A 20,598-nucleotide genomic window follows, 5' to 3' on the forward strand; every position below is an offset into this window, starting at 1 on the left:
AACGGTAGGATAAAGCTAACGGTAGGATAAAGTTAGACTCAAAAATATAACTTACTTTCCGGTTTGCAATCTCGACCGTAAGCCCATCTTCAAGCTCATAGCGTTAACGTAAATCAACATGATATGCAAAAGTGCCCACTGGGCTCGTGATTGCCCAAGGCTACTGTGAAGCAGAAGGAGAAAGATTTGAAAAATGTTGCGTGAGAGACGCAGCAATCCAGCAGAGCGTGTGAAGCGCATTACAACTGATCTAGCACCAGTATTACCGACCGCTGTTGCAAATGAAATATTTGGCGTGTTTTTCGCCCTGATACCGGATCAGATGCGAATATAATCGGACGTCCGGTATTTAAAGAGCCACAGGGTTTGGTGCCGAGCCTGTCTGTCCAATGACATTCCACATATGGAAGTCATTGCCGCAGGCGGTAGCAAGATGCTCTGTCGTGAGAAAGTGCAAGTTGATCTTAAGATTGTTACGGCAGCTGGACCGCGGGATTCAAAGAGCATTGAGTGTCTTGTGCTGAAAGCACCTAATGTGGAGCTGTTGCTGGAAAGGATGACGCTACAGTCTGTTGGGATTGATCCTCGCGCAGCAGAATACTAATGCTGCAGAGGACGAAGCCGATGACGTGCCGTGTCAACATGTGGAAGTATTAGGTACGGACGCATTTGAGGAGGTGGAAGCGTATTGTACATTTGAATGTTGAAGCAATTGATGTCGGTTTTGATACGGATTGTGCTGACAGACTACGCAAGACAGTTATTGATTATGCAGACGTTTTTAAGCTTCAATTTGGTCAGGATGATCCGGTGGACGTTCAACCGCTGGAGGTGCGGCTTGAACCTGGCGCTCACCCCTATCGTAGTGGGGCTTGCCGTTATCCTGAGACTCAGCGTTATTTCTAACATCGGTTTGGTGGTTAGAACCAACCAATTTTGATGGTCGTGTCCAGCGCTGCCTGTGGCAAAAGGTGGTTCGGGTGAGCCGCGGAATTAAATTAAGCCGTGCATGACGAAGAGCTACTTTCATTAAAAAGATAATGTTAGTTGTGATAACTAGTATATCCTTATTACTATAAGAAAAATAAAAATAATTAGATAAAAATAATGTCGATTATCTTTTAGGTGAAAAAATCGTCCTTTTTGGAATAAAGTAGATTTTACAAATACAACTAACAATATTAAAGAAGAGAGAGATTTATTAAAAAGAGGAAGATCTTTGTTTCATTTAGAAAAAGTAAAAAAAAAGAAGAAGGCGCTCATCACCAGCTCCAATTTTTTTGCAGCGGAGAGGTATTGCTGGAATAATCCACCATAGCGTCCCTAAACCAATTAAGAGCTCACAAAAAATGCTGCAACGCAGCTCTAGTTGTAATAAAATGCATTCGTCGCAAAGCTGCGAGTCGTTCGAGATCATGCTCGGCCCCTTCACCGTGAATTCGTTTCCCACACCATTTCACGCGCTTGGCAAACAGCATGCATTTCTTGGCATTCAGCTTGAGTCTGCATTACCTCAGCGTAGAGAAAGTGACCTCAAGTTTCTTGAGAAGTTTCTCGGCTAGTTGTCCGTAGAGGGGCAATCATTGATCCATACTAGCCCACTGTTGTGTAGCAAATCCTTACAAATGATTCATCTGCACTAGTAAATGGACCGCCGAATCATTTGCGCCTTGAGGAACACGCGTTGGAGTAAGGAATCCATACTCCGTAACGAAACTAAACACTTCCTGGCTATTCGGGTGCAACAGTATCTGCCAAAAATCTTGTGAATGTCAAAAATTCCGAAACAATATGCACCCTTACAGACTCCATCACCACGGCCAAATTTGGTGCAGCATTGGCCAGTGGTACGGTGTACCGGTTTAATGATCAATAGTTGATTGTAATTCGAATCGAAGGCGCCGCAAGGCACAGGTGAGTGAAGCCATTTTGAGTTGGGACCATAAGGACGCAGTGGCATATCGGGAAGCGCAGTCAATGGTGGAGCGTTCGTGCAAACAATTTTTTCATGAAGCCATTACAGTCTGTATGTTCACAGACGCGTCACTGACTGGCCATGCCCTATTGCTGACACAAGTGCGCCACTGGCAGAGAATGTGCCGGTGGAGGAGCAGCACCATGAGTTCCTCATCTGCCGTGGTGGTCTGCTTTAAGGGACGCAACGGAATTGGTATATCGTGGAAAAAGAAGGGTACCCAATTGTTATAGCTTGTGGCGAGCTGGACTACATATCGACTCGGAAATAGGGTTTTCATGTGTTCTGTGACCAATCAAACTTAATCCAGCTTTTTTTTCGGCTGTTCAAGAAATCAAGCAGAACGACAATGGAAAACTTCACCCCATTAGAACTTGCTTTTAATCGCTTCAGCGGTGGGTATTGACCCTGGTAGGGTGTCGCTATGCAGTTCACCACATAGTTGGTGGGAACAACCTGTGGGCTGGTATAGTGTTTCATCAGGGGCAGCCTGAATCGTTTGGAGCAGGGCCAAAAGTGGCTGTCGAACGTGTGACTACCAGGTCTGTGCTATCCTCATCCGGGCTTCGCCCACTGCAAGATGGACAATTAGATAGGCCACATGGACAGACATTGTGAAAGCACAACGTATCTACAGCCAAGATGCACCGGCAAGAGCTGGGATGAGTGATGGAGCAGTTATGATTGACGGCAAACCATGGGCGCCGTCTAAGTGAGGGCTTTTATATAATCCTGCTTGTGATTGCTCATTCTGGGACACAAGGCCATCGTAGCGTGCACGTGATGGTTAGCCCATCGGATCGTCATTTGAGATGTCGAATACTCGACAGGTGTGATACGTTTTAATGAGTGTTTGTTGTGAAAACACGTGAAGAGTGTTGCAATTATCTAGCGTGTCTGAATAGTGAATCGGTTTGTTGTTTCACGGAATGAGTGCACGCATATGGATTATCGCTTTCTTGGAGAAAGCTATGGTGAAGCTAAGTACATCCTAGTGCTCAAGGTTGAGCTGAACCACTACTGCGAACACGTTGCCGCCGCTGACTCAGCCAACAGTCACACGGCTGTAGCAGCTATACTAAACTGGCACAAGCGATTCGGTGTTTTCGCCATGTGGATGTCGGACATCGGTACACATTCCAAGTGCCAAGTGATGGAGGAGCGCTTGGAGTCTCTCGCTTTTTGTTTCGGTCTAAACGCCGTGAATCAACGGTACCGTGAAAGGGTCAACAGTGACATTTTACAAGTGCTGACGGTGATGCTACTTGAGAGTCAGCTTGGCACCCGCAATCGGGCATACCCTCTACCTGTGATGTAAGCAATTGTAAATCATAACCCAGTGCCCTTACTTGGAAATTTGTGCTATAGTGGAGTTGTTTTCAGGGGTTGCCGGCGCCGTCTGCTCTTGATGTTGTGGTACCGCCTGGTGAAAAGTTGCCACGGACGTTCCCACTGGGAAAGGTTTCATTTCGACAGGCTCTCGAAGAATAACGTCACAGCCTACACATCTCACACCAAGTGGTTAACGACCAGCGCGAGCAACGTCCTACAGCAGCCATGGCCCGTTCTAAAGCCATTGTGTGCAATGTTTTAGAGGGAAATTACGTACTTTGGCCGCGCGTTGACTAGCGACTGCAGGGGTGGGTAAGCTGTTGAGCGGGGGGTTGGTCCATTCCAAGTGACGAAGGCATATCCACATTCTTTCTTCATCCGACCCCCAGGTCCGTGTTCAAGTTTTGTTGCAGGGCCCGTGCTTGAAGTCCATGATATTGTCAATTGTCTACCATCGACTTAACCCTACTTCGGGAGAGCTGTAGTACTGGTGGCGTGGACTCCAGGATAGAGAACGTTCTTGAGAACCTGCTCGTTCGATCCAACATAATGTCCCAGTTTTGGTGGCTCAGTATTCCACGGAACACCCCTGTGGACGAGCTGCAGGGGCACTAGTGTTGTGGGATGTTAGATCGCTAAGTTGTGGTATTTTATTGCAGCTTACTACGACGTTACTGCTGCAGTTAAACGGATTCACCAGCATCTCGTTGTCTTGCGGCAGTGTGGCGTTCGTACCAGACGACTTCGACGGCCTCCTCTGACGGCGAAGGGATTATCCGACGGCAACTCTCAGACGGCGACAGTATCGACAACCATAAGTACGAGTAGGAAACAATAAGCAACCTAATCGAACTCTTTTGGTTTTTTTGCGGCGCGCAAAGAAGCAATACTTTCCCCTTTAATCCCATCTTTTTAGTGAGTTTCTAAGCCACAACAGTTCTTGCGTCGCAACAGCGAATGCCATTGCCTATGCTTCTGCGGAAGACAATGCATCTGAACTTTTCCGTTTGCATTTTTTAAAGACTGTCCTTCAGCAAGCAGCAACGCTACGCCAGAAGATGAGCTCTATCACGGCCCCAGATCGCACCGGTATAGGTTTTGATGCCAATTCGCTTGTGCAGTTTTGACCAAAACCGAGTACAACGATATTCAATACCTTTAACATAATGGAGCCTGCGCAAAGCTGCTCTCTAATGTTTTTGTCGTGAGCAATACCTGTATTGCGAATGCGTAGATACGCTCTAATGTCAGTAGAGTCTGCAACATATAAAAAGCGACATAATGAGCTCACGAGCCGTGCGTTTTATCGCAGGTAGATCTTGATCAAGTATTGCTAGGTTTCGAACAGGTTTACATTGGTATTGCTAGATCGTTTAATCATTCGATCGAAACATTGCGTATGTCGTATTGACAACACCCCCTTTTTCATTGCATAGCTTATCTCCATTTCAGGCACACGGCGTGCCTTTCCAAGCAATTTTACAATAAGTCCTGAGCTTAAGGCGTAGCAAATCGGGTCTACTAGGGCATCTGTCGCACACCCAACAGATAAATCATCAACATTCACAGCGTTGTACAGAAAGAACTGTAAACCGTTGCTGGTGCGCACAAATTGACATGAGTTCGTACGGCATCTTTCAAATCCAATATCAACAAATATGCTCAAATAGTATTATACCAAACAGCACCAAACTGTTTAAGACTAAGTCGTTGTTTGTATGCAAGCCCGTCACCAGCACCAACATATTGTGATACCGTCATATAAACATCCCACCAAGTGTGTCATTAAAAATAGGTGTCAGCATCAAATATCATATCTTCAGACATGTGCTGCAGCACACAGCAAGAAACATACGGATAGTAGCTAAATTTGCAAATGGTGAGTTCACACAGAAGAGATTCACGCTAAGGGTCTGTGGTCGTCTCAGAACGACCAAACGAGCCTTGTAGGAAAGATATTTCTATTTTCAACTGATGCATTAGCATCCGAAAGTTTTGCGCCATGAGGGTGATGAAGCATTACAAGTGCGGACACGAACAAGAGTTTGAATTTCCATGCGAATACTTGCCTACCACTGCGTCACCTCTGGTGAATTCATGACTTCTATGTAGCTAAAAGGTACATTCCCAATCAAAGTAATCCCCAATTCATCCAGCAGAGACCGCTTCGGATCTATTTCACCATAGTTATCGCTCAAAGTGCTCAGATAATGTTCTTGAGCAAGTAGATAAATTGTACCACCACCCTCGTAAGTATCACCAATGTCAGCTGATATCGTGAGACCAACACCCTGTCCACAAGTTTCAGCACAGATGTGGGGGTAGAATGAGAAGGTGAGGTATATTTAGGTATAATTGCGACCCACTATACTGCCACCTGGCAACAATGTACCAACGACTTCTACTTTATATAATTGGTAGTACTAGTCCTCGGATAGCCGAGCGCCTGGGCGCTGAGTCTCGTCGCGAGATAATTGGGTTCTCGGAGTCATCGCAGGGCACTATACGTCTTGTAGTTCTGCGTGTGATGCCTACATCCAGTGGTTGACATCGTTGTCAAGAAAGACCGTAGCTTTTAAAACAGCGCTGGACCCGCCAGAAGCATAAACATGTATAAAGTCAGTTGTGTCGATTGCGATTTTCGCTAGTCAATCCTTTATTTTGCTGTGGGTGCGATAGTGAATTCCCCAACTGGAGACTGGAATACCGTTCGCCATGGACCGTGCCTCGCAAAATAGCGGCCTCAAGCTGACCTTTCGCGGGGTTTGATGGGTCTGAAGCTGTGGAGCACCATTGCACTATCCCCGGCGATATGCAAAGGGGCGGATCCAGCCGCCTTCGCGTGTCGTAGACCATTCTCAAGCCCCCAGTATTCAGCCGCATTGTTTGTGGTATCGGCAGCACTGTGCACCATGCTCGAAATCACAGAACGCAAGCGGCGTGCGTCTTGATGTTAAGTTGGACAATGACGGACCCAGCTCCGCCTGGTCCTGGGTTACCTCGAGAACCTCCGTCGAAAAATAGCAAGTATATTACTCCTGGGCATCGGTCCATGGGCAGCTGTTGCAGCACAGGTGGTTCGTCTTTGCATAAGAGAGAGTCCGCCAAAGCGGACCTCTCCCGCGTGAACAGGTGTCCGTCTGTTGGCATGTCTGGCTGGTATGTCGAACCTCGAAATCGTATGATCACTCGCCGAAATTGAGTCTTGGCTCTAGCGTTGTATACACCTGATGTTGCGAAAGCGCTCAAATCGGAAGACTTGGACGCAGAAGTAGCTATTTACACTAGCTTCTGTTTGTTTGGCCATTGAGCGGCTAGTTCTATACCAGAGCTGGTGTCGGAAGGATGACCTGTGAACTGAGATGAGTGAAGGAGACATGAAGGGAAAAATTAGTATGGAGATTTAAACAGGCGATTTTAGTGTGGGAATTCAAATAGGCTGTGAGTAGTTAGAAAAAATGCGAAATTCCGGGTGCTTAAGCATAAGCACCCGTTTAACTTTAATGTCGCGCGGAATGTGTCAAAGAACTGATTTAATATGCGTAAAAGAACCCCTTCGAGAAGTAAAATCGCATGTAGTTCAATGGTAGAGCGTTCTATTGCATTGTGCCTCTTCTGGTAAGGCCGGGTCTCCATCCGGTGGAGCCGCTCTGACCAGATGGCATGAATCGTTGTAGATGCTGCAAAAGCCAAAGTTTCCGAGCCGCCGGAAATACCACATTCTTTGCGTCCCTCATCTCATCACCTTGAGTAAGAGAACGCTTAATCGCATCCCAGGCCGCGTGTGGAGCCTCTGGGAGATCCAGCCCAAACGCCCATACGTTAAAATTTGTCTCGCTGAATCCTCCAAGCGCTCGCCACCTGTCTAGACGACGCTCGCAGTGGCGACGCACACTGGATCATGTCCAAAACACACGTCGTGCCACGGTGAGCAGGGTCCGAGAACACACGGGTACGGCGCATGATAGATCTTGGCTCGTCCACTTCCATAGTGGGAAGCTGTTGCATTTCAGATGATACAGCGTTTGTGCGTTGGTCGGAAAAGAAGCACGTATCCAGCGTATATCTCTCCAGGTAATAAGTGGTGTCCCGTCCGAAATCACTTGAAAGTCCAGCTTTGATGCTCGCTCTTCAAGAAATCGTTTTCCTTCATCGCGCCGGTGTTTGGAGATAGCCTGTATAGTTTGTCTTCGGTGCGGACGCCAGCGCCGCCGTCCTGCCCGGATATATACTACGCGGGTGAGCGTTGGGTGCGCGCCAAAGTGCACAGGAGTGCCGCTATCGCTGGACGCCGCTATATCACATGTGGACATCGACGAGACTGGTGTCACTTCACCCTCCACGTTCGCATCAAATTGAGTCAGCGATATCCCTGCACTATTTAGTGTCCAGTTATGATACCGAGGAAGCTTGGTAGAGTACGCAAGTAAGCAACCTGGTTTGATTGCTCGATATACGAGTGCTGGAAAGTTGTAGAGAAGAGCGAGGTAGAATGAACCAAAGTGCCGTCTCTTCGCCATTTAATGGGCTGCCATGTCTAGCCGTGCTGAGAACCGTATGATTCCACTTTAACATAGCGTCCAAGACATTATGCCACGCAAATAATTCGTGCTCGTCCAAAATCAGCATCGTTTAAATTATAGGTTGTACCTCTGCGGTCGCGCAGCTATGACATATCCGTCAAAGGGCGTATTCAATCCACCTGTGGCTGAACCTCCCCGAAGACGCTATTTCAGCCCTCATTCCTACACGGAGGTTGTCATCAATGACCCGTCAAACATCAATAGTAACACTTCCGTCGGTGTTATAGTCGACCTCGGCTTTCGAAGTAAACGCGACGGCCCTTCGACAGACTTCCTTGACGTCCCTTGGCGCGCATGTCAAGCCGTCGAAAGGCCAGAAATTTCTGAATCGGTGTGCCATAATGTCGCACGATATCTTGGGTGCTTGTCTGCACTATATCAAGGTGTGATTCATCGTGGAATAGACGCTGCAGATCCCCATAGGCATTTTCCAATTAGTAAGTCTCGCGAAGACGCTGTAGCTGCCCATTGACCAACTGCTGTAGCCGCCACAGTCATCAGATACGTTGGGATGCACGGCACCGCAAGACGAGTCTGTTGTATCGAGAGTGAAGTCAGCCCGAAAAGGACCTAAGGTCTGGACCGCTTACCATCGCGGACACCCCAAACAAAGTCCTTAATCAAATTCGTCAACCCGGTGACCATGGCTGGATGAGGCCAGCATTGCCGAGCTAGGAAAAGTATTTTGGACACCGCAATGATACTGTCAAGGCGAGCTCGTTGTCTCATCGTGTGGGTCTTCTTCCTGGCTAGCACATGCCGGCTCCAAATAGATCGCAAGCGTTTATTTTAGTTATCCGCCATTACCTCCTGTTGACCCACCATTACACCAAGATATCGGCAGGATTCGTTTGAAGTCAGGAGTGTTAGGCCACAAGTGATCAGAGGCAATGTTGATTTGCGAGGGTCCAGAGCAATGATCATTGACTTTGAGTGGCTTGTCAGAAGGCCGAAGACGCTAGCGAAATCATCAAAAGTTGTTACAATGTGCGTATCCGTAGCCCGATCGCGCAGGTAGACGGCCGCGTCATCAGCGACCCGCTCGCCAGATTTAAGTGGCACCCCACGCATGTCCGTTCTCGTTTGGACCACACGATTCACACAATCGAGGGCGAGGATAAAGAGAAGTGGTGCAAGTGGGCACCCCTGTAAAATCCCACAGTTGACTCAGATCGGTATTCATTCACAATAAATCGACACGTTGTGCCGCGATGTAATGCCTCCACTATCAAAACAAATCGGGACGAAAGTCCAAGCTACTTTAATTCGGAAATTAGATAAGGACGTTGCAGCGTGTTGTAAGCCTTTGCAAAATCGAGGAGCAAAATAATAACTTCGTGAAGATCACTGTCAGCCTTTGCTGCTTTGCGAACCGCCTTGAATATATTCAACGCAGTGAAAATCGAACGCTTTGGGACATATCCAACTTGGGCTGGCGAAACGATTTGCGACAGCAAGGGCGCACTCAAAACGACATAATCTTTGCAAATAACTTGTAGTCACTGTTAAGTAACGCGATCGGGCAATGATCCAGAGGCAATGCAGATGCCGCATTTTCCTTTAGGCACTGGATGTTTGCTTCTCCAAACGACGCCGGCAGCATGCTGCACTCCAGCCACCGGGTATACAGTCCTGCTAAAATAGGTGCGAGATCGGCTGCGTAATCTCGGTAAAAGGTGTTATTGGCCCCGCAGCTTTCCCACGCTTGAGCTTCTTCAAGGCCGCACGGACATTTTCTGTAGAAATTGAAGCCGTCACACTAAAATTATCAACTTGGGCGGGCAAAAGAGTGAATCATAATCTGTTCCTAGCCATCTGCCATTTCATCAGCCAGTTCCTGTGATCGATTTGACCCGAACTAAGCTTTCCAGGAACACGATAGTGCTATCCTATAATTTAGTCAACACCCAGGCGTAGAAGCGACGTGATGTATCTCCCGGCGAGTAGGTGTGCTGAACATGCAGTCGCTCCTATTTGGTCCTCTGCCGTAGTCGCCGACACTCCGATAACTTTTTACGAAGGTCCACCGGGGTATCGATGGGGCTAGTGTGATCGCATCTTTATTGACGACGGTCCGGAGAAGCCTCAGACGAACGTGCATCCAAGAGAGCTGCTCCCAGCCAAAGATGTATTCGACGCAGCCGCTGCCTATAACGTTTCGTCTAACCTTGAGGCGCCTGCTTGGTGGTTGCCAGCAGAATCGTTCGCTGGATGATCATCCATGTGTTCTAACAGTCTGCAAGTCGTCGGGCCGTGAGATAGTCTGACGTAGGATTCGAAGCCTACTCGTCCACTTGCCGCTGTGCCAGTTCCATGGCAGTAATAATTTTGCTAATCGCGTCCGCTTGTGCGCATCCAGGAACCGGATACACTCGCCGTGGCTTGTGGACGCGCACAACATAACGCGGCACCCTAATCCTGACACTTATGCCATTGTAATCAGCTGCAGGACCGGGTACCGAAAAGTCAACGTCTCGAATCCAGTCCGAATGTATATCACTGACATACCAACGATCGAGATCGGAGGTGGCCGATCCACCGCCTGGCAAATGTATAAAAATAATAATGTGCCGTCGCATAAAAATGCGCTTCATCTCCCGCTTGCTCCGTATTATCATTAAGAACATCGCTCAGTTGAGCCCGACCAAGAAACCTACGCTGCACAATCGAGTCATGTCTGCCAGGTGGGAGAGATAAATGAGGGGGACGCGTTGAAAGTGTCGATAATGGTTAAGGAAGAGCTCCATCCCTGTAGTCGACATATGCGTAATTAGCTTGAGTTGTTCAGGACATGCCACCGTATCGAAAGTTGCAACACAAAAGTTGGAATCATACGCGTCCGATCCGTGTGAGCACCCACGAGACACCAAAGTTACCGTACAGGACACATTGGGGTCCAGTATTGCTTGAACCGTGCTAGCTGCAATTCCATTCACGAGAACCAGTGCAAAATGTTACGACCTGCTGCCGTTGCTGGTACCGAGGCAGCAGTAATGTCTTCGCGCCCTCAAATATTGGAAAACAAAAGTTAAAGGCGCTTCCCGCAAACAAAATTGACATAGCATGCCAACTCGAAGCAGCCGCCTGATCTGGCAAAATGAAAGTCAGATGTCTCGTGTCTGCGTCGTAACTTGTCCGCTTGGCCCCTTTCACCAATTCCTGACTTAAGACGTCCGGGTCCGTTTCCCCCTCACTGCGCTCCAATAGTTGGAGAAGTAAGGTCTTCTCTGCGATGTAATTGGGCATGCGCACATACGGAGGCACAATCGCAAGAACCTTTCCTTTCAGGTATGTTTCTAAGAAATCAAGCATCACAACCCGCGTAGCAAGCGGATGGGTACACACTAAAAACTCTGGCGGCGATGACAGAACGATACCACTCATCATCCAGGCCGCCAGCGCTTCTTCTTCTAGTGGTATTATCGGGCGCATATTATCGTCCGCTATTTTTATCCACGCCCTCGTAGCTGTATGAACCAGCACTTCACTGCGGTCGTGAAAGGTTCCGTTGCAAATGCCGGAGGCGTCTCTTCCACCAATAGGTGCGCCTCTACTTGGCGATCATAGGACGTCACCGCTCAGTGTGCAAGGAGCCGGCGAATATGCGCCAGCCCATTGGTGAAATGCTCTGAGGTATGCTCGGATGTGCCAACGAGGGTGCACGAAGAGAGGTTCCCCCGCCATCGAAATTGCGCGCGCCCCCCCCCTCTGCACAATACGATTCGCATGAGTGGGTACGTATCTAGCGTTATATTAAACCTCAAGCTTTGCAAATTATTAGGTATAAATTGAGTTACATTTCCGGTTGGCTGTCTAAGCAGTGCTTCGCTTGAATGAAAGTTTCCATAAGATTCACCATGATATGAGATAGATGCCCTCCAAGCAAAAATGCTGATAAGATATCTTAAGGTTGGAGCTCCCCTCACTTCCACATCCATGAGCTTATTCGTGTCATATACCTCCATATACTTCCAGATTTGCGCTTAAGCACGCAAACGAACAACGTGGCACGGGGAAGAGTGCTAACCATGAGCTCTGCGACAGGCGGAGAGATGCAGGTCGGGTCCGTCATACCCGTCCGGTGGGCGCGTGCAAGGAGCACAGGTGCCGGATAACCCCGTGGAGCGGGAATTCAAAACTCGAAATCAGATTTCGTTTATCGGCCCTATAGAGTGATAGCTTCATCATCATCGTCCATAAAATCTTGGCGTGGCTGGTAATAGTTCGAGTCGTGCAACATTTTGCTGGCATAAGGATTTGGGCTCATTGCCGATATCAATATCTTAAACACGGTGCATTTCGGAAGCGTGTGATTGTAGTCCACAGCTAAAACTAAGACCTCCATTATCTAAAACCATATCATTATTGATTACTATTTCTCGAAATTTTGGCTTCGTCGTTCCTGTACAAGTTGGGCATGCTTTGCTTGCCACAATAAGAGACGTTGTGCGACAGGTAACATCTTTATCAGTGTCAGAAGGCAAATCAGCGTGTGCTGCGTGTTATTGTAATTCGGATCAGTGACACAAACAAGCCAAAGTATTCTTGTACCACTCTATCAAATTGTCGATACAAATATTATCTTTACCGGATTCAAACTAATAGACATGGAGACACTAACTCTATTTTGAGATATGATTAAAGGCGTTGCTATTTAGCTTTACTATAGAACGAAGGAAACTACAGACTTGTCTAAAATCTTCCGCATTAATTTTAATACATGAATTCTGGTTTTATGGCGAGGAAAACCCTTTATTGGATGATTAACCTCTAATTATCATGCACTATGTAATAGAGATGAAGCATACAATCATGCGTCCAGGCTCGGGCAGGTCCTACAATTATGGCCAAATTGGTGGCACATTCAATGTGTGCGAAAAGGCAAACTGCACAACGAAGAGAAAGCCATGTTGCGTGCACACTTCCTTGTAGCGCCGTTTATCGCTTGACACAATACGAAACGGACGGTTGCAATTTCGATTGTATTCAGCAACTGCTTGACTTCGCTTTTATTAGCGTAACAACTATCCTCGAAGAAGCTGCTATATGCAGCAAAACGCAATTGTTGATGTGGGGCCAGCAAGTGGTAGCGGGGGTGGGACATCAAATTCTTGCAACATGCCAGAAATTACATATTGCAGAATTAAAGATCATACAATATAGAACAGGATATTTGTCAAATATCGTCTGAACAGCAGAAAACGTAAATGGAACAGTCTTACAGTCTTAATCTACTCGAAAGTCTATTGATTACGTGACTAGATTTAGCATGTTAAAACTCCGTCGTATGGTTATGACATATTTATATGAATAACAACGCCTTCAATCCATATCTCTTCATGAAAGCTTCTCTGCTTCATGGCTAAGATCAAGTGTAGCATATCTCTTCATGATCCCAAGCTTCTGTATGTTCGAACGTTTATTATACATGCGTGGTATTTATTTTTTATTTATTAATTATTTTGGTCTACTTAAATTCATTAATTATTGTGGTATATTTTAATATTCAAATAAGAAAGGAATTCGGTGTATTTCTTATAAAAATTAAATTATAATTCGGGGAATACAAAAGAATATACCAAAATAACTAATGAATAACAAAATGTACCAAATAATTTACAAGCATAAAAAATATACCGATCAATAAAAAAATATACCAAAAAAATCAATAAATCATAAAATTATATCATGCCCGTGTCCCATCTGAGTTAGAATTGATATATCTTAATTGGTGTTTTTTTGTCACACTTTACAAAGAGCAAGAGATCCGGATGAGAGCTTCATCAAAGAATTTAACTGTCGATATACGAGCCATCCGATAACCTAAGCTGCCGCGCCTTGCTGCCAGATGTGCTGCTTGATGCCACGCTCAAAAGGGCAAATATGCTCTTTTTTGCTGATCCCAAGCGATAAAGCATTGAAGGCTTGTCGGACACCATCACCGTCTCCGCAATGCTACTTCCTTTTTTCTGCTGAGCAGTGTGCGAATTGCCATTTGTGGCGCAAATAGAGCGTGCAGCCTACTCATCCTAAACCTTACAATGTCCACAAAACTTCGACTCAAAGAGGCAATCACAATGATTATTGGGGCAATTTGGGAAAGGGGTACGTTTTTAGCAAGTAGCCAAATTGCTAAGCTCAAAAGTGGCGACTCAACGATTAACTTTCAATCGACACTGTCAAAGTAAGCGCAGGAACACAAACGTTAGCAACGTCTGTGGTCCCAGTCGCATGTACGCTGGCACCCATCCCTTGTAAAGTCAGCGCAGTCCTTCGTGTTTGATAATGTTCACATGTGCATCAGTCTGGTCCCACCAATATCTGCTGGTACACAAGCTGTTGTTGCCATGAGTCCAGCGACCATACTCCGTCGTGCATTGGCGTGTGATTCGCTTAAATTGTCGACTTGGCCACATGATAGGCTGCAATTTGACCCATCGTCAGCAACATCGCACGAATCATATTCGGCTTAAGACCCAGCAAAAGCGCGTCCAGTAATTCCTCTTGTTTTATTCGTTCGAGTCCGTCGACGGCGTGCTTGTAATTTCGTCGCCTTTCAAGCGGTATAGACTGCCCGCTTGCACCCGGATATGACAATATCGGCGGGGTTCCCACAGGCCCCGCAAAGAATGCCACCAATCATACCCAAAATGACATTGTAACCTGTGGGAACTGGACGACCATCATTCCGGCGTACCGCTTCGTCCTTCAGAAAATGAAACACTACAAAAGGGGAGTGACAGTAGGATTCCATTGCAAAGGCACCGTAACAGCCATCCTCAATAAATACCCGTTTTCGGCAACATTGTTATAAACTAATGTGGTGTTTTACTCAAAGATTGTAGTGCTAAAATTGCGATCCTTTCTTGTTGCCAATGCCCTTTTTAATGGCACCTTTCCAATCGTCCCAAGCGCGATCTTTATACGTCGCTTCCTCAGTCAATCCCTCATCGTTTTCATCTCCGTCCTCGAGAAGCTGGTCATACATTCGTGGTTCTTGCGGCGCCTCCCTACAAAGAATCTAGCATGCAATATTAACATCATTTCAACTCACTTTGACGCAACAAAACCATACTGCTGATTTTTTTGCCTCTCGAGTGGCACCTGTCATTTCTTTATCCGCGTACTCTTCCAGCGTCATTATAGGCGGGTTAAAACACACCCGATCAAATCGTCTCATGCTGCATCCATCTATGGATTAAATCGCGTCACCTCCTACATTATCAACATCAATGCAACTTTTCTCCCAGCTCGCGTTGCAATTTGAAACCCTGAATCTTTTCGTCTCGCGATAGTGACAATTGATTATTTTCAAGCCGTTCGTACTGCTCACGACGCTTTGTTTCGGTTAAAAGACCAACACTCTCGGCACGTCCAAAAACTTCATTAATTATACATCGGCTTCGCGAAAATATTGGTGACGGTAGACGACGTTGTGCGTGTTGTCGGGTGGGTCTGCACGCGTGTGCCCGCTTGATGCTTGCTGGGAAGAATGTTTGCTTGGGAATGAGTATGTCTAGATAGTATTCGACGCACAAGGCATAGAGCTGCGCGTTCTGCAGCTCAAACAGGCGCTCGTTGGCCGAGAGCATACCGTCGATCTGACGCTGTTGTATGCATTTTTTCATGTAAAGTATCGTAGCAATCAGTTGTTCCTGGGACGCTTTTGTACTGGAGTCTGATAGATTTGAGGACGGACTTTCTATTGACATGAAGTGGTCGTACGCCTCCACGAAGCTTACGCAGTCAGGTAAGGAGGTCATTACTACATACATATTGGCGGCGATTGTCAACTTTTTCAAAGTGGCTCCATCAATGTTATCAAAATTAGTGTGGTGTATGACAATTAAAGAAAAATATATACATGCAGTCGTAGGCAATAGCGCCGACTCTAGCCTTGATTATTTATTACGAGACGCATGTATACAACTCAAACCTTTCATCTCACTCCGTGACCGACTTATTCTTTCTTGTTTGTTCCCGTGGCCATGCTCATTTCACCCCGAAAACTTTGTACAAAGCCGAAGACGAGACCGAGCATCATAGCCGTGAACAGCGGACCGTCGGACTTGCGCTTGAGGTATGTGGGGCGTTTGACCGTCGTGAAGAGCTTCTGGTCGTCGACGATGTGGCTCTCCTTGTTGACGAGGCCAGTGTAGGCGCGAACTTGGCGGGCAATACGGGCGGTCTGGAGACCGGACGGGCGAACGGGCATGGTGTCGTTGACAAAAGTTGACAAATTATTAATGGCAGTATGACAAGTACNATGCGTCCAGGCTCGGGCAGGTCCTACAATTATGGCCAAATTGGTGGCACATTCAATGTGTGCGAAAAGGCAAACTGCACAACGAAGAGAAAGCCATGTTGCGTGCACACTTCCTTGTAGCGCCGTTTATCGCTTGACACAATACGAAACGGACGGTTGCAATTTCGATTGTATTCAGCAACTGCTTGACTTCGCTTTTATTAGCGTAACAACTATCCTCGAAGAAGCTGCTATATGCAGCAAAACGCAATTGTTGATGTGGGGCCAGCAAGTGGTAGCGGGGGTGGGACATCAAATTCTTGCAACATGCCAGAAATTACATATTGCAGAATTAAAGATCATACAATATAGAACAGGATATTTGTCAAATATCGTCTGAACAGCAGAAAACGTAAATGGAACAGTCTTACAGTCTTAATCTACTCGAAAGTCTATTGATTACGTGACTAGATTTAGCATGTTAAAACTCCGTCGTATGGTTATGACATATTTATATGAATAACAACGCCTTCAATCCATATCTCTTCATGAAAGCTTCTCTGCTTCATGGCTAAGATCAAGTGTAGCATATCTCTTCATGATCCCAAGCTTCTGTATGTTCGAACGTTTATTATACATGCGTGGTATTTATTTTTTATTTATTAATTATTTTGGTCTACTTAAATTCATTAATTATTGTGGTATATTTTAATATTCAAATAAGAAAGGAATTCGGTGTATTTTTTATAAAAATTAAATTATAATTTGGGGAATATAAAAGAATATACCAAAATAACTAATGAATAACAAAATGTACCAAATAATTTACAAACATAAAAAATATACCGATCAATAAAAAAATATACCAAAAAAATCAATAAATAATAAAATTATATCATGCCCGTGTCCCATCTGAGTTAGAACTGATATATCTGAATTGGTGTTTTTTTGTCACACTTTTCAAAGAGCAAGAGATCCGGATGAGAGCTTCATCGAAGAATCTAACTGTCGATATACGAGCCATCCGATAACCTAAGACGCCGCGTCTTGCTGCCAGATGTGCTGCTTGATGCCACGCTCAAAAGGGCAAATATGCTCTTTTTTGCTGATCCCAAGCGATAAAGCATTGAAGGCTTGTCGGACACCATCACCGTCTCCGCAATGCTACTTCCTTTTTTCTGCTGAGCAGTGTGCGAATTGCCATTTGTGGCGCAAATAGAGCGTGCAGCCTACTCATCCTAAACCTTACAATGTCCACAAAACTTCGACTCAAAGAGGCAATCACAATGATTATTGGGGCAATTCGGGAAAGGGGTACGTTTTTAGCAAGTAGCCAAATTGCTAAGCTCAAAAGTGGCGACTCAACGATTAACTTTCAATCGACATATTCGTTCGAGTCCGTCGACGGCGTGCTTGTAATTTTGTCGCCTTTCAAGCGGTATAGACTGTCCGCTTGCACCCGGATATGACAATATCGGCGGGGTTCCCACAGGCCCCGCCAAGAATGCCACCAATCATACCCAAAATGACATTGTAACCTGTGGGAACTGGACGACCATCATTCCGGCGTACCGCTTCGTCCTTCAGAAAATGATACACTGCAAAAGGGGAGTGACAGTAGGATTCCATTGCAAAGGCACCGTAACAGCCATCCCCAAGTGCTAAATACCCGTTTTCGGCAACATTGTTATAAACTAATGTGGTGTTTTATTCAAAGATTGTAGTGCTAAAATTGCGATCCTTTCTTGTTGCCAATGCCCTTTTCAATGGCACCTTTCCAATCGTCCCAAGCGCGATCTTTATACGTCGCTTCCTCAGTCAATCCCTCATCGTTTTCATCTCCGTCCTCGAGAAGCTGGTCATACATTCGTGGTTCTTGCGGCGCCTCCCTACAAAGAATCTAGCATGCAATATTAACATCATTTCAACTCACTTTGACGCAACAATAACCATACTGCTGATTTTTATGCCTCTCGATGGCACCAGTCATTTCTTTATCCGCGTGCTCTTCCAGCGTCATTGTAGGCGGGTTGAAACACACCCGATCAAATCGTCTCACGCTGCATTTCCATCTATGGATTAATTTGCGTCACCTCCTACATTATCAACATCAATGCAACTTTTCTCCCAGCTCGCGTTGCAATTTGAAACCCTGAATCTTTTCGTCTCGCGATAGTGACAATTGATTATTTTCAAGCCGTTCGTACTGCTCACGACGCTTTGTTTCGGTTAAAAGACCAACACTCTCGGCACGTCCAAAAACTTCATTAAGTATACATCGGCTTCGCGAAAATATTGGTGACGGTAGACGACGTTGTGCGTGTTGTCGGGTGGGCCTGCACGCGTGTGCCCGCTCGATGCTTGCTGGAAGAATGTTTGCTAGGGAATGAGTATGCCAAGATAGTATTCCACGCACAAGGCATAGAGCTGCGCGTTCTGCAGCTCAAACAGGCGCTCATTGGCCGAGAGCATACCGTCGATCTGACGCTGTTGTTTGCATTTTTTCATGCAAAGTATCGTAGCAGTCAGTTGTTCCTGGGACGCTTTTGTACTGGAGTCTGATAAATGTGAGGACAGACTCTTTTATCGCCATGAAGCGGTCGTATGCCTCCACGAAGCTTACGCAGTCAGGTAAGGAGGTCATTACTACATACAGATTGGCGGCGATTGTCAACTTTTTCAAAGTGGACTCCATCAATATTATGCAAATTAGTGTGGTGTATGACAATTAAAGAAAAATATATACATGCAGTCGTAGGCAATAGCGCCGACTCGAGCCTTGATTATTTATTACGAGACGCATGTATTTTTTTACAACTCAAACCTTTCTTCTCACTCCGTTATCGACTTATTCTTTCTTGTTTGTTCCCGTGGCCATGCTCATTTCACCCCGAAAACTTTGTACAAAGCCGAAGACGAGACCGAGCATCATAGCCGTGAACAGCGGACCGTCGGACTTGCGCTTGAGGTATGTGGGGCGTTTGACCGTCGTGAAGAGCTTCTGGTCGTCGACGATGTGGCTCTCCTTGTTGACGAGGCCAGTGTACGCGCGTACTTGGCGGGCAATACGGGCGGTCTGGAGACCGGACGGGCGAACGGGCATGGTGTCGTTGACAAAAGTTGACAAATTATTAATGGCAGTATGACAAGTACAGATAAATCGAATTCGTTTTAAGCTGAAAATTGAAACGAGTATTATTTACTTTCTGTTATTATATCGTGAAACGGTCGCTGAAACAAAATTAGGAATATTTCTAAGGAGCCCTCGAATTTCAGATACAATTTCGCATTAAATATAGGGTTTATCTTGTTGGCTCGTGTACTTTAGCTAAGCTTACTTTGCATACATTTGTGATTGGCTGGAATTCTTCACCGTACCTTTTCACCACTATCATGAATAGCACTTGCATAACAAGTATAGCAATGTTATGTAACTTTTTTGTTGTGTTTAAAACATCTCGCCGTATTTGAAAAGCATTCTACAATTTACGTATTGTTTTCCATGTCACTTGTTTTCGCGACGATTTGTCACTAGTTACTATTTCTTAGATAAAAAGTGACATATCATCGTGTTGACGTCTTTCTTCATATCAATTTTTACTAATTCTTTTTCCATCGTGATTTTTCAGTGCTGTACTGTCAATTTACTATTAAATTCATACGCAAAAAAAGATCGCAACCCAAAACATACCATGCATCGTCATAGACCTTTTGTTAGAATTACATCGTTCTATTTTCATCGTGTTTTCTCGATGTTCTACTCTCAATTTGCTATCAAATTCCTCTGTAAAAACAAGATCGCAGACCAAAACAACGTATTCACATCCTCACTTACCTCGACGCTGACGCCGCCTTGTATTATTTCTGTAACGGGGCATTACGACTTGTACTGCTTCAGTACAAGTCCACTTCCACTGCTTCAGTTGCGAGTGGTGCCTCACATTATTTCACGTACACTAGTACATGCAGAGGAAGACTTCTCTTTAAGGTTACTAGCTTAAAGAGGGTAAAATGAACACTGTGTTAATATAGTTAAGTGTCTTGTTAATCTATCTTTGTAAATGTTGACTTAACTATAAACTAATACTAAACATGTAAATGAATTCTTATCTATGTTATCTTGTAACTCTCTTTGATTACTTCTACAGCTGATTAGTCTGCGGAATAAATAGACATAATGGTCTATACCTATTTATGGATAAGAATTCAGGACATTACTATATAAAGTAATATCCTCCAAATATTATCTACCTTTTAGATAATATATTAATTAACAACCTTTAAGTGTTAATTTCATGTAACGATACACCCCGTTACATCACCCCTCCCTTAAACGACAATCACTCTGAATGTCATTAGATGGAGTGGTCGCTAAATGACCACTTAATTTTTAAAATGTTTTTGATTGGTCAGATCCATCATTTTAAATTCCATCGCATGAAGGAACAATTCATGCGGGGTGA

The 20,598-nt window shown here is 45.4% G+C and overlaps 12 protein-coding genes across 12 annotated transcripts; 4 read left to right on the plus strand and 8 right to left on the minus strand.

The window, feature by feature from the left end:
- Positions 1-403: 403 nt before the first annotated feature.
- CCR75_004875 (uncharacterized protein) lies at positions 404-906 on the plus strand (the record flags this gene model as incomplete). Its single annotated transcript, XM_067962961.1, has 3 exons — positions 404-543; positions 569-657; positions 710-906. 3 exons carry the CDS (start codon positions 404-406, stop codon positions 904-906), a joined length of 426 nt encoding a protein of 141 aa, XP_067821475.1.
- Positions 907-1,349: 443 nt separating this feature from the next.
- Positions 1,350-1,562, plus strand: CCR75_004874 (uncharacterized protein; the record flags this gene model as incomplete). Its single annotated transcript, XM_067962960.1, has 1 exon — positions 1,350-1,562. One exon carries the CDS (start codon positions 1,350-1,352, stop codon positions 1,560-1,562), a length of 213 nt encoding a protein of 70 aa, XP_067821488.1.
- A 1,356-nt stretch (positions 1,563-2,918) lies between these two features.
- Positions 2,919-3,466, plus strand: CCR75_004873 (uncharacterized protein; the record flags this gene model as incomplete). Its single annotated transcript, XM_067962959.1, has 2 exons — positions 2,919-3,284; positions 3,359-3,466. 2 exons carry the CDS (start codon positions 2,919-2,921, stop codon positions 3,464-3,466), a joined length of 474 nt encoding a protein of 157 aa, XP_067821474.1.
- A 6,706-nt stretch (positions 3,467-10,172) lies between these two features.
- On the minus strand, positions 10,173-11,322 carry CCR75_004872 (uncharacterized protein; the record flags this gene model as incomplete). The annotated part of the gene is made up of 3 exons (XM_067962958.1): positions 10,173-10,432; positions 10,544-10,810; positions 10,833-11,322. The coding sequence occupies 3 exons, from the start codon at positions 11,320-11,322 to the stop codon at positions 10,173-10,175; spliced, it is 1,017 nt and encodes a 338-aa protein (XP_067821529.1).
- A 733-nt stretch (positions 11,323-12,055) lies between these two features.
- CCR75_004871 (uncharacterized protein) lies at positions 12,056-12,235 on the minus strand (the record flags this gene model as incomplete). Its single annotated transcript, XM_067962957.1, has 1 exon — positions 12,056-12,235. The coding sequence occupies one exon, from the start codon at positions 12,233-12,235 to the stop codon at positions 12,056-12,058; it is 180 nt and encodes a 59-aa protein (XP_067822020.1).
- Positions 12,236-14,049: 1,814 nt separating this feature from the next.
- Positions 14,050-14,254, minus strand: CCR75_004870 (uncharacterized protein; the record flags this gene model as incomplete). The annotated part of the gene is made up of 2 exons (XM_067962956.1): positions 14,050-14,161; positions 14,184-14,254. The coding sequence occupies 2 exons, from the start codon at positions 14,252-14,254 to the stop codon at positions 14,050-14,052; spliced, it is 183 nt and encodes a 60-aa protein (XP_067822019.1).
- A 483-nt stretch (positions 14,255-14,737) lies between these two features.
- CCR75_004869 (uncharacterized protein) lies at positions 14,738-15,070 on the minus strand (the record flags this gene model as incomplete). Its single annotated transcript, XM_067962955.1, has 2 exons — positions 14,738-14,911; positions 14,945-15,070. 2 exons carry the CDS (start codon positions 15,068-15,070, stop codon positions 14,738-14,740), a joined length of 300 nt encoding a protein of 99 aa, XP_067821955.1.
- Positions 15,071-15,119: 49 nt separating this feature from the next.
- Positions 15,120-15,653, minus strand: CCR75_004868 (uncharacterized protein; the record flags this gene model as incomplete). Its single annotated transcript, XM_067962954.1, has 1 exon — positions 15,120-15,653. One exon carries the CDS (start codon positions 15,651-15,653, stop codon positions 15,120-15,122), a length of 534 nt encoding a protein of 177 aa, XP_067821956.1.
- Positions 15,654-15,850: 197 nt separating this feature from the next.
- CCR75_004867 (uncharacterized protein) lies at positions 15,851-16,105 on the minus strand (the record flags this gene model as incomplete). The annotated part of the gene is made up of 1 exon (XM_067962953.1): positions 15,851-16,105. One exon carries the CDS (start codon positions 16,103-16,105, stop codon positions 15,851-15,853), a length of 255 nt encoding a protein of 84 aa, XP_067821958.1.
- Positions 16,106-17,566: 1,461 nt separating this feature from the next.
- Positions 17,567-17,764, minus strand: CCR75_004866 (uncharacterized protein; the record flags this gene model as incomplete). The annotated part of the gene is made up of 1 exon (XM_067962952.1): positions 17,567-17,764. One exon carries the CDS (start codon positions 17,762-17,764, stop codon positions 17,567-17,569), a length of 198 nt encoding a protein of 65 aa, XP_067821959.1.
- Positions 17,765-17,861: 97 nt separating this feature from the next.
- Positions 17,862-18,733, minus strand: CCR75_004865 (uncharacterized protein; the record flags this gene model as incomplete). The annotated part of the gene is made up of 2 exons (XM_067962951.1): positions 18,091-18,733; positions 17,862-18,024 (listed from the first exon to the last, which is right to left on the minus strand). Exons 1-2 carry the CDS (start codon positions 18,153-18,155, stop codon positions 17,862-17,864), a joined length of 228 nt encoding a protein of 75 aa, XP_067821957.1. The 5' UTR covers positions 18,156-18,733.
- On the plus strand, positions 18,727-19,259 carry CCR75_004864 (uncharacterized protein; the record flags this gene model as incomplete). Its single annotated transcript, XM_067962950.1, has 2 exons — positions 18,727-18,766; positions 18,901-19,259. The coding sequence occupies 2 exons, from the start codon at positions 18,727-18,729 to the stop codon at positions 19,257-19,259; spliced, it is 399 nt and encodes a 132-aa protein (XP_067822103.1).
- Positions 19,260-20,598: the final 1,339 nt, after the last annotated feature.

This window comes from Bremia lactucae, linkage group LG2, assembly GCF_004359215.1.
Source record: "Bremia lactucae strain SF5 linkage group LG2, whole genome shotgun sequence".
Taxonomy (NCBI): Eukaryota; Oomycota; class Peronosporomycetes; order Peronosporales; family Peronosporaceae; genus Bremia; species Bremia lactucae.